At 38.2% G+C, this 12,150-nt stretch overlaps 1 protein-coding gene and 1 long non-coding RNA gene across 2 annotated transcripts; both read right to left on the bottom strand.

The window, feature by feature from the left end:
- Positions 1-2,557: 2,557 nt before the first annotated feature.
- On the bottom strand, positions 2,558-4,833 carry LOC147542878 (transcription factor MYB118-like). Its single transcript, XM_086637789.1, has 3 exons — positions 4,177-4,833; positions 3,899-4,025; positions 2,558-3,386 (listed from the first exon to the last, which is right to left on the bottom strand). The coding sequence occupies exons 1-3, from the start codon at positions 4,767-4,769 to the stop codon at positions 2,955-2,957; spliced, it is 1,152 nt and encodes a 383-aa protein (XP_086493915.1). The 5' UTR covers positions 4,770-4,833; the 3' UTR covers positions 2,558-2,954.
- Positions 4,834-9,949: 5,116 nt separating this feature from the next.
- On the bottom strand, positions 9,950-10,571 carry LOC147542879 (uncharacterized). The gene is made up of 2 exons (XR_015239633.1): positions 10,357-10,571; positions 9,950-10,148 (listed from the first exon to the last, which is right to left on the bottom strand). It is a non-coding gene; the product is annotated as an uncharacterized LOC147542879 (long non-coding RNA).
- Between the last annotated feature and the right edge of the window lie 1,579 nt (positions 10,572-12,150).

The following is a 12,150-nucleotide window of genomic DNA, read 5'->3' on the forward strand; positions in this document are numbered from 1 at the left end:
CCGGCCAAGGAAGCCCATAAAGGGCTATGTTGGCCGGCCACTTTAAGTGACCCAAAGGAGGGTATTTTGGGTGTTGCCTTATAATTAGGTTTTAGGAATCATAGTTTGAGTCTAATACATCTTCTAGGGATTTCTATATATACCTAATTATACAACCTAAAGAGAAAGAACGAAGAGACAATTTTCAAGGAATTGAAAGGTTTTCTTTGAGTGTCTGAAAGAGTTTCAGGATATACATCTCAGAGAGAGAGAGAGAAAAGGAGTTTTCTCAAGTATCTAGTCAAGCAGAAGGAGTTCTTCATCTCAACCTTCAAGAAGGTCCTAGCTGACTGAAAGGAGGGAGTTCAAGTCATTACTCGGTGTCTCAAGTAGAGGAGCTACACTTGGAGCTCTTATCTTCCGAATACTGGTCGGGATTTAGTTCGTGGGAAAGCGATTAAGAGGTAATCATATTTCCAATCTAGTTCATTGGTATGTTCATGTATAGATCCTGGAAACTAGTGTTAAACATAGAGATGTTTGAGATTCCGCTACCAACACTAGACGATTAGGTGTATGAGATACCCTAGCATAATCCCCTTCAGTAGTATCTTCTTTGTGAGAAGATCCTGAACAAAGAAACCATGTTTATGAAACACCACAAGACAGTTTAGATCATGAAGGAGACGAGAAATGGAAATGAGATTTTTCTTAAATGTTGGGACAAACAGAGTATTTTTAAGAACAACATTAGTAAAGGGAAGAAGAATGTTACCAACTCCACTAACAGAGGTTGACTGACCATTTCCCACCATAACACTCTCTGAAGGAATAGAGTCCGAACGAGAAACCAATGAAACAATATCTGCAGCAATGTGAGAGGTGGCACCTGAATCCACATACCAGTGAGGATCAGCATTGATGGAGTCGATTCCAAGGACAGCGAAGGATTGATTGAGTTCTTGAGGACGAAGAAGATTATAGCATTGGCGAGCAGAGTGACCAGCATGACCACAGTACTGGCAAATCAAAGGAAATCGATCTGGAGGAGGACCAAGAACAGAAGTGCGAGAGTAACCACCTCTGTTCGTATGTCTACCACGACCCCCAGACCTATTTGAGCCTCTGTTACGATTGTTACGAGAGTAAGAAGGATTATAAGACCGAACAGAGGGTTGAACAGAGGGTTGAACAGAGGAGTAAAGAGTTGTGGGTTGTGGAGTGGTGGAGCTAAGCATTTGAAGGCGACATTCATGAGTGAGAAGTAGAGAGTTGAGCTCAGAGTAAGATGGTGGAATGGTACGAGTTGTGATAGAAGTAATTAGGCCTTCAAAGTCTAGTCCTAGACCAGCAAGAACAAGAAGCACTAGTTCATCATTTGAACCAGGGTGTCCAATAGCAGCTAGGGAATCAGTGATGGTTTTGATTCGAAGGAGATAATCAGAGATAAAGAGGTTTCCTTTCTTTGTTGTTTGAAGCTGGAGTTTGAGATTCATCAGCCTAGCTGAGTTAAGAGAGGAGAAGGACCTTTCAAGAGCTTCCCACACAGCTCTAGATGAAGTAAGACCAAGAACCTGAGAGAGAACTGGTTCTGTAAGAGTGGCATTCAACCAAGACAATAACATTTGGTCCACCTGATACCAATAAACGAAGTCTGGGTTAGGAAGAGGAGTAGAAGACTGAGGAGAAGGTAAGGTTTCAGTTGGTGGTGAAAATGTGCCATTAACAAACTTAAACAAGTCTTGTGAATGAAGAATAGGTAGAAGTTGGCTTCTCCAAAGAAGGTAGTTGGTGTCATCAAGCCTAATGGAAACAAGATGAGAGATGTTGGTGAGGGAGGGAAAGGTTGTCAAGGAGGAAGAAGAAGGGGAGGGAGAAGAGAAAGTAGGTGGAGAGGTTGCTTGAATAGGAACATCGGCCATGATTGAGAGACAAAGGAGGAGAAGACAGTAAGAGAAGGAGGAAGAAGAAGGCACTGAAAACCAAGAAAACTTTTAAAGGTTGGTGGCTCTTGATACCATGAGAAGAGTTGAGTCAAGATGCCCTACAATGTAGGGATTGCATTGTATTTATAATCAACCAAAGGAAGACTCAATTACAAATATAACCCCAATAACAAACTTAAGTACATATACACTCACTATACACTCAATTCATATTAATATATACGTCCAACCTAGTGTTTGCCCAGGCCATGCGCCGGACCATTCCTTTGCTCCGGGCACCTGGCCCGAACCTCCTGCTATTTGCACTTGACACTTAGCTGGCCCTCGTGACGTCAGATCTAATCCGTGTTTTATGCTCTATTCCCTCTAGCCTAGCCATTTGTCGACACTTTATATGTGTAACCTGTTGAAGGATTTTGTCTTCCTTAGCCGCGGGTCACCCAAATCAACCGTAGATCGTAGTTGATTTTAGGTAAACATGACTGAACATGATGATTTTCATCATTTGTCTTGTCTGACAATACATTGTCATCTTGATTGAAGGACATCTCCTTCCAGTAAAACATCAATAATTTTTCGGGCCATTCATACCACTTTTTGTCGGGTCAAATATCACTTTCCACAAAGAATACTTAACAAACTCAAATCCATTAATTAACCACTAAAAAGTTGACAAAACATCTCATCACATTTTCCACGACACACTGACATACTCTCTTTACTTTCTCCTTTTTACGAACTTCATTTTTTTGATTCATCTGTTACATAATATCATCAACCATAAAACCACTTGCAAACCCTAAAATAACACTCAAACTAGAAACCCTAAGCAGAACAAAAGACAGAACACTTAAAAACATTATTAAAACAAGAACAAGAAATATTATCACCATAATCTCCTTCTGAACAATTTGACTTAAATTTTCTTCCCATGACCTAGCATTTGAACCATTTCACCAAATCAATTTCCTTCTTCATTTCATCTGCCTCACTATCATTATCTTCTCATGAAACACAGAGCTAGTTGTACTATATCCTTGAACCGGAGACCCTCGAATTCAACCCGTATTCAGACATATCACTAAAACAATAATTCGGGATTAATTCATAGTCAGTACTGTTTGGGTCAAATTCTATGTCTGGTTCCGCAATTTGACAAGATGGTGCCCTGATATTAGTATTAACAATCGGTGTGCTCGAGGGCACGACTATGTTCTTCTTATGCTCAGACCCGCCATTAGAATCAGATTCCAAAGATTTTACATAGCTTTGGAGGAGGGCACTAGGAGGCGGGTACGTAGTATTCCTGAATTTTCGTTTTCGTTTACTTGCGTTCCAACGGTTCTTGATGGAGTTTTCAGTTCGCCCGGGCAGCTGTTTAGCGATTTCCGACCATTTATTTCCAATGACAATATGTGCTTGGACTAATATCCTATCTTCATCTTCTGTCCAACTATCCTTCTGCAAAAAAATATTTTGAAAGGATTACAAATAAATATGATTTTCTATATTGGAAGCCTAACGTCACGATGGCGCATGCCTCTATGTATCACGGGTCTTTGTATGACAAAAATTCTTATAGAGATACATGTGTATGCCAACTAACACTTTTGGGCGTACATCTTTAACAGTTACACGCGTTACTGAACAAATGACACGTACTGGTACCATAAAATTTTACCATAAATCTTTTAGGCACGGGGCATTGGGGAATCCTATCATTTTAATGGGATAGTGTTCAATAAATGGGTAAGGATGGAAATTCTTTTAAATGAATGAGATGTTGATAAGGATGCATCTACATTCATATCTGTCTATAGAGGCATATGCTTCAAATACATGTGTTATGTAATGGTCTGACTGGTTTGAGTCAGATGGATATATACCTTGTTTAAAGACTAAACAAGAACAAGATTAAGAGTAAGAATAAGAAGAAGATCTATCAAGAACTTGATGAAAGAAAGATACAAAACCTTAATATTAGGTTTTAAATGGTTATGCCATCTTTCCCTGCATTGTTTCCCAATTCTCCCACCTAACTCAGAAGCAATATGTGCCCATTTTTTCTCTCCATACTTATCTACTAGATGAATTAATACTCTGCAAAAAATGGTATCAAATCAATAAACAAGAAATGGAAAAGTATCCATTGAAACAAATAAAATCTCTACTTCATTTATGAGTAAATATTAAGATCCAAAACTATAAGCATCAAAGTATCAAGATCTTTGAGAGGAAAAAATATTGGTACCTATCTTCTTCCAAAGTCCACTGTCCTTTGATCCGTTTCACCGACGGGATTCTCTTATCTACGGGCGATTCTCCGAAAATAATACCATTGTTGTTGTTGTTGTTGTTGCCCATGCATGAGTACTTATCTGGTATAACAAAGTCAATCTGATTCTGAAAATATTGGTTTTGATTTTCAAAACTAGGAGGAAAAGGATTAATGATTTGATTTTGATCCATCATCGGAATCTCCGCCGAAGGCGTTACATAAGGAAAATCATTATAGAGCCCTCTGTTTTGAATATTTTCCACCATGAATGATCCATTATTAATATTTCCACCACCTTCCACAAAAGTTTTTCCGTCGGACCTCATCGGATTCCCAATCGATGAGTAAGATTGAAATGGATTCATATGTTGCTCTGTAGAAATCCCAAAATTTGAGTTTGGGTATAACATGCCATTAACAAGAGGAAAATTATCAAAGTTTGGGATTTCTTGAAGAACTCCTCTTGAAGAAGATGACCCCATTGAAAACCCCTGATTAAGTTCAGGTTGAATGTTGTTTTCATGGACAAATGTTGGTTGGAAAGACAGATTTCCTCTGTAATCCATGAGAGAGAGTGAGAATGAGAGATTTAGAGGAGGGTTTAAAGAGAGAGAGGAGAATGAAGGAGATGGGGACAGGGGAGGAGCAAAGACAGAGATAGGGAATATATAGTAGTAATGTAGGTGAGGTCAGTCTATCTGGACTCTTCTTAGAAAAAAGGGTTATTTCCTTATCAGCCCCTAGTTTGTTACAAGCTTCCTTTGAGGTCCTATAATTTTCATAAATTCAAGAATGACCTCCTCTTTGTAAATCCGTCAGTTAATTTTAACAGCTGATTTTTTTGTTTCCTCAATTAGCCTTCCTCTTATGTTCTTTTTCTCTCTTCTCCAATGGCTGAAAAGTGGCTGGCGCTGTATGGGCCAAAATACGTCACCAGGAGTGCCCCAAGAAATTCGCGATTAATGGGCTTACTCGGTGACCAATAAGCCCATGAACTAATGGCTAATGGGCCTGACCCATTAATCTTCGGGCACCCCGAAGCAACGCCAAAATAACGAAGCGCTTCCAGTCCTGGAGGAAGAGGTCCGCCCTCGCCTCCTCACCAGGATGAAATATGTGAGCACTTCCAGCCCTGGAAAAAGAGGTCTGCCCTCGCCTTCTCAGCAGACCTAAGTACGGAAGTACATCCAACCCTGAATAAAGAGATCCGCCTCAAATCCTCAACAGACCTACTCCCGTATATCCGTTGGAGAGACATTACAGTCATTCAAGATGACCGTACCCCGGATATATCCGTTAAGGGCTTACGAATCCATACTAATGCTGACAACCCATGCGTTACCACCATTAAAGATGACAACTCATCATCGGGTAACAGTCGACCCAAGACACTATAAAAGGACGGAACCAAGAATGATACAAATCATCTGATTCTGGGCAAACACATCGAGTACAGACTCACTACTATCATCCAATTCCCCACCAATTTCACTCTCACACAGAGCGAGCATCTGAGCAACCATCGAGCCTCCTTCCTCTCACCTAAATACAATTACAATCTGATATCCGGGTGCAAGACCCTTCCAAGTACAAAACCCTTGTCGGGTGCAGGACCCTTCCAAGTGCAGGACCCCTGTCAAGTGCGGGACCCTTCCAAATACAAGGCTTTCTCAAGGGTAAACCTACGTTTCTCTCTCCTGGACGACCTGACAACCCAGTAAGGGCGACTTACCCTTTTTTCTCCCGGACGACCGAACAACCAAGGTCGACCTGACAACCATGGAAGGCAGACTACTTTATCTCTCCTGGAGGTCAGGCTTTCATTATCTCACCCACGTGAATATTTACAAGGTCAGGTCCTTAATGCTTCCCACTTATTTACGATACATACCCCTGGACAAGGCAAACCACTCGAGGGTTGTTTCATTTAAAGACAGACATCCTATGCTGTCATATTCTTTCTCCAATCAAGTCAGTCATCCGTAGAGAGAGAGCTCCGGCCACTCTACGAGCCGTGCCTAAGCTTCGACCATTATCCAACCAACGGTAACATTCCAAGGCTAATATCCACGTACACTTTACTTCTCAAGCAAGCTTACTGACTTGACCGTTGGAGCTCCCTTAGGTCGGCACCATCCCGGTGTCCCCTACGACCTCACGGTCACGTGTGTTTTCTTCTCTTTTGTCACCAGACCCTTAGTATTAACCTAGATTATACAAATCCCTAGTATAAATACTGATTCATTCGATTGACAAACCCTAAAATCACTGTCATTTCCCGAATCCCATCCACTTCTTCATCTCCCCTAGGTCGTCTACTCAACACTAATGGATCTCAATGCTTCCTCTTGATCAGAAGCAACCACAACAACAAGGTAATAATAATTCCTTCTTGAAAACGAATCATTTACTGAAGTAGAAGAATGCTACTCCCTCCTCGGCGATCTTACCCCAACCGGGATCACTAACTCATGAGTAATGCAAGAACATGAACAAGAAGAAATTAATGAAAAATCTCAGGAAGCTCGCAGACGATTGGCCGATCGGGCTGCCTCTAGCAATCGTATCTCAGACATCGGAGAAGAAAGAAAGAACAAATAATAATTAATTTTTAGATGAAGGGTATATGAGGAAACAAAATAGTTGATAAAGTTAACTGGTGTTTCTTAGAAAAAGGGGTCGTTTTTTAATTTATCAAAATGAAGGGGCCAAAAAGGGAAGATGGTCACAAACTAGGGGACCAAAAAATGCAATAGAAAAAAAAAAGAGTAGAAGGGCAATTCAATAATTCAACATCAAGTGATTTGTGACGGTTGATGGAAATTATGATCTGATGGTTAATATTAATTGTTAGCTGTGACCGTCAAACTTCCTTCATAAGGGTTTTACAAAGGACAAGAGAGAGTGGTCATGATTGCCCAATATCCTTTTTGGGAAATTTTAGGTCTAAATATCTGACGTGGCATTTTAACTATATTTAATTAAAGGGACATTTTGCAGTTGACACTGTACTTCCCAATGTCTATATAAAACGTGGGAAAATACAGAGCAAATTGTCAGAGTATCTTGAGGAAATGAATATTTTGCCCTCAGACTCTTACCAAAATACCCGCCAGCCTCTAAATTTGTGACAAGTTTTCTAAAAGTAGTTTGTCTAAATCTTCCACTAAGTGTTAAAGGCACCTCCCTCTCTCACTTCTAAATAGATGAAGTAGAAAATAATAGTATTGTTTCTAGTATTTCTAGAGTCTTTCCTTAGATAATTGAGAGATTACAATTTCAGAATTATGAAATTTTGTAATATAGGAGGATAAAAGTTTATTGTTGGAAAACAAAATAAAAACTAAGTAATTTGAATGTTGACCCACGTAATTATGGTCACTATTAGTAAAAATAAACATCATTAATTGTTCCTTATTCTAGGGTAATTTTTTATAACTGAAAAAATTTAATCGACCATGAATATTAAAGATAGTTTTGGGCAAAAACATTTTATTAACGGTTTAATGCTTATTTTGCCAAAAATTAATGATATGTGTTTATCTTAATAAATGCACTATTAAATTAGTATACTGTATGAAGTTCATTATAAGAAAGATAAGGGAAGTTTTAAAGACGGCCCCTATAATTGTTATTGTCGTCTCTCTCAAAGTAAATTTAAGCGGGAGTTTGTGAAGGAAGGAGACGCATGTATAACACTTATGGGAGTCCCTTGTAAAACTTCTTAAAAAATAATACTCCCTCCGTCCCGAATTAAGAGTCCACTATTCCTTTTTTAGATGTCCCAAATTAAGAGTTTCATTCCTCCTCATATATCTTATAAAATCTTTTACTTTTCTATGAATACCCTTACTTAAATATTGTAATATGTAGTGTATTAATCAACCTAAATAAGACATTTGACACTTTCCAATAGAGAGATTGGGTTTTCCAATAAACAAATCCATTCTTTTTTATTATTCTACTTACTTTTAATTATTATGGTCAAATTCTATTAACTCACCAACTAGAAATAAATAAGGGTAAATCTGGAAGAAGAAAAAGTATGAAAATAAGTTGGATTACCAATATGAGACTCTTAATTTGGGACGGAGGGAGCACCTTAAAATGAGACACTTTCTATCTTAACTTTCTTTTTTAATAGCTTAACCAATTGATATTTTTCAATACAACTCAAAACAAGTATTAATGGCTCAATTTCACGAAACGAAAGGTTTGTAGTTTTGGGGCTTTGAAATATTTTCCAGACAATAAAGATTTTGGTCAATTAGATTTCACTTAGGGGACAATTTTGGTTCGAGTCCAAAAATTGAATTGTTTGACTTTTTAGATCCTTAATTTTCACCTCCCTCCTCCAACCAACACTTTCCGACCACTACTTCCAACCAGCTAAACTATAAATTTTTAGACGCTAAACAAGGCGCCCCTATGTCAAAACTAATTAACCAAAATATTTGTTCACAAGAGAATATTTTGGGTGTCCCAAAACCGCATATCCAAAAGAAATTGTATGAGGAAAAAAATTTCCAACCTTTTCTAATGACTTCCTTTTTGTGTGTGTATTTTTACAGTAATACAATTTAGTCAAAGGTGGAAATTTTGAAATTTCTGAAACTTTCATGAGGGGAACTCTGATTTTTGCTCTTAAATTGTAAATTCGATATTCCATTTTGTGGTTGTAGGTAACTGAAGAGGGTTGAGATTGCAAGATCTCAATTCAGACCCGTTAAGAGTTTGGTTAGGTCAAAGACCCCAAAACCATGTCCTCTTAGAGTGGTTTGTCTTGTAAAAATCTAACATATTAGTGTTGACGTTGGAAAGTGGTTTTTGAGTATCTTCCTCCTGAATCCAATCTCTACTAAATGTCTTCCTTCTCACTAAAACCTCAGGTGGGAAAAGGGACCAGTAAAAAAAGAAGAAGATACTCTGGCGCTAAGTCAATGAAAAGTTTGTGCAGTTTAAAATAAGTAATTAAGTGATTGAAGATTTCTTCCTTCGAGCATCTCCAACTGTCATCCATAACGCCATTATTTGGCGTTATGGAGGAGTTGGGCAACCCAACAGCCCTAGAAAACGCGATTGTTTTCCAGGGTTGTGGTTTTAACAACGCCCAAGTGTTAAAGGCACATCCTTCGCTTACAAGTTTTTCTCCAATTTTGCTTAAAAGAGGCGCTTTCAACACTTCTAGGAGGCACTTTTGCTTAAAAGAGGCCCCATTAAAGTGTTGATTTGTCGTTAAGATCGACATACTTTCACATCTAAATAGATGAAATAGAAAATAACATTGTTTCTAGTATTTCTCGTCTTTTCTTAGATAACGCTTTGGGGAAATCAAAATAGTTTTCGGGGTGCAAAGATTCTGTCAAAAACTGGTCAACTTTAGTTGACCAATATATTTTCTAATTGTTAGGGGGAAAACAAATTTTTTTACTATTTCTTTTCCATTCCGGCAAGAGTTATCGGAATCCGGCCACCGCCATCATCACCAAAATCCGGCCACCGCCATCATCACCAAAATCCGGCCACCACCATCATCACAAAAATCCGGCCACCGCCATCTTCACCAAAATCCGACCACCGCCATCTTCACCAAAATCCGGCCACCACCATCATCATTTGCATCTTTCTCTCTCTCTCTCTCTTTCTCCCTCTCTTTCTTTATCGATCTCACTGCCTCTCTCTCACTATATCTCGTTCTCTTTATCATTGAATCTCGGTTTCTCCGATCACATACAACCAACCAAGGTTAACTAAAATTTACTCTTCACTTATAAAATGTGGTGTTTCAAATCAATGTTCCAACAGTTTTCATACAAAAAATTCACCTCATAGATGAAGAAAAACAAAGCTCAAAACAATGGTACTCGTGTTTCCGATAAATCAAGGCAACTCATCAAACCCTTCTGTAGTAACCAGACCCAAGGAGGCAAGGATTCATAAACCAACTACAAATCAAAAGATTCAAAACCAAGATTAAAAACATTTCAATACACCTTCAAACAATACAATCATAGTAAGTGACTAAACCATCAAACACGAGTAAAAAAAAAACCTAAAAATTGAATTTCAAATCCAAATAAAGGCGAATTCAAAAAACACAGGAAACCCCAAACTTAGGGAACAATTATGAATCCAATGGACTTCAGTAATTACCTTAGAATCCATGATTTGTTTGAGACGAACAAGCATATTAAGATATTCATCTTTAAGAGCCAAAAAAATCTTGATGAAATCAAAGTGCTTTTCTCTCAGTAACCATAATTCTAGTCGCCGCCTCTTTTGATTGATTCAAGATTATATCAGCATAAGCTTTCTTCAGAACTACCATTTCCTGTAAAATTATTCAGTTAAGATCAAAATCAAAATAAAGAAACTGATGGATCTTGGTTTTTCTTTATCATTGAAACTCTAACTGCCACATATAATTGTTAGAGTTTTTTCTTAAAAACTCTCTCCAATGCAACACTCTATTTGGATCTCCAATGCAACAAAAAAATTGAGGATCTCTATTTTCGCCACCGACGAGTGAGAATCTCAATTGGAACTTGACAAATAAGATGAATTGAGATTTTTTGGAGTTTTGCATTGGAGATGCTCTAAGTTTAAAAAAATAAACATCATTAATTGTTCCTTATTTTAGGTAATATTTTATAACCGAAAAAATAAATTGACAACGAATATTAAAGATAGTTTTGGGTAATAACATTTTAGGGAAGTTTGATAGGGCCCTCTCATTTTTGTTAAAAGGCTTCCCCATGAATTCATTGACTTGGTAAATAGTCATTGACCTTGTTTGGTTAAAGGGCCCTCCATGCAATGGTTTAAAAAAACTCACTTTAAGGGTGTATATCACCCACATTAGCAATCTACATATCTCAACCCTAAATCTCTCCAAAACTCAAATCCTTAAACATTCCTCTTCTTCCACTTCGGTGATAACCAAATTTTCAAAAAACAAAACTAGGGTTTGAGGAAGATGAAAGATGAAGAGATAAAGATGAAAAGAGAGAGAGAAAAACCGAGAGAGAATAAGGGATAGATGAAGATGAAAATGGCGGTAATATTAGAGGTGATAGATTTCCTCAAGGTATTTTTCACGTTTTATATAGACATTGGGAAGTACAGTATCAACTGCAAAATGTGCCTTTCTTTAAGCAAAATTGACTGAGTTAATTCTTATTTGGCCCCTACTTTGTGACCAGCTTCCTTTATGGTCCCCTGTTTTCTGTAAATTCAAATATGACCCCTTTTGTTAACACCGTCCGTTAATTTTAGTAGTTAACTATTTTGTTTTCATTATTGCCCTTGTTATAAAAGAGATTTTGGAAGTTCAAATTCGACCCCCTTATAAATATGGATTGATCCCAAATTTTTTTTACTTATTTAGAAAAAATTAGGGAGCCAAAGTAGAATTTGTTTTAAGAATATTAAAGACACTTCTCTCACCTCCATCTCATCACCTATCTGTCCCACATCATCACTCACCTGCCACCTCATCATCTTCTCTGGCGATGGTCGCTGGTCGGCAAAAATTCTAGTGACCATCAAAATATTTTTTTTCTTCTCTCTTCTTCTTTCTCTATCCTATTTTTTCTCTATCTCTCCCTCCTTTCTACTCTCTCTCTCTAAGCTTCGACGAAGGGGAGGACCCCTTCGCCGGAACACTGGTTTCCAGACAAAACCGGTCTGGTTTCGTCTCGACTTGTAGCCAGAGGAGACCAGATCTCGTCTGGTTTCCAGACGAAACCAGACCGGTTTCGTCTGGAAACCGGTGCTCCGGCTAAGGAGTCTTCTCCTTCGCCGGAGCTTTAGAGAGAGAGAGAGTAGAAAGGAGGGAAAGGAGAGAGAGAAAATAAAGAGGATAGAGAAAGAAGAAAGAGGAAGAAGAGAGAGAAAGAAGAAGATAGAAGGGGAAGAAGAGAGAAAGAAGAAGAGATAAGAAAAAAA

This window comes from Eschscholzia californica, unplaced genomic scaffold, assembly GCF_041429995.1.
Source record: "Eschscholzia californica isolate CP2 unplaced genomic scaffold, dmEscCali1.0.p SCAF_4, whole genome shotgun sequence".
NCBI lineage: Eukaryota > Viridiplantae > Streptophyta > Magnoliopsida > Ranunculales > Papaveraceae > Eschscholzia > Eschscholzia californica.

What these genes read in the sequence shown, in the direction of transcription:
- LOC147542878 (XM_086637789.1), bottom strand. Translation starts at nt 4,769, where the DNA reads ATGGATTACAGAGGAAATCTGTCTTTCCAACCAACATTTGTCCATGAA. An exon ending in TGGACTTTGGAAGAAGATAG is followed by an intron (nt 4,026 to 4,176) that starts GTACCAATATTT and finishes CATTTTTTGCAG; the next exon opens with AGTATTAATTCATCTAGTAG. An exon ending in ATTTAAAACCTAATATTAAG is followed by an intron (nt 3,387 to 3,898) that starts GTTTTGTATCTT and finishes ATTTTTTTGCAG; the next exon opens with AAGGATAGTTGGACAGAAGA.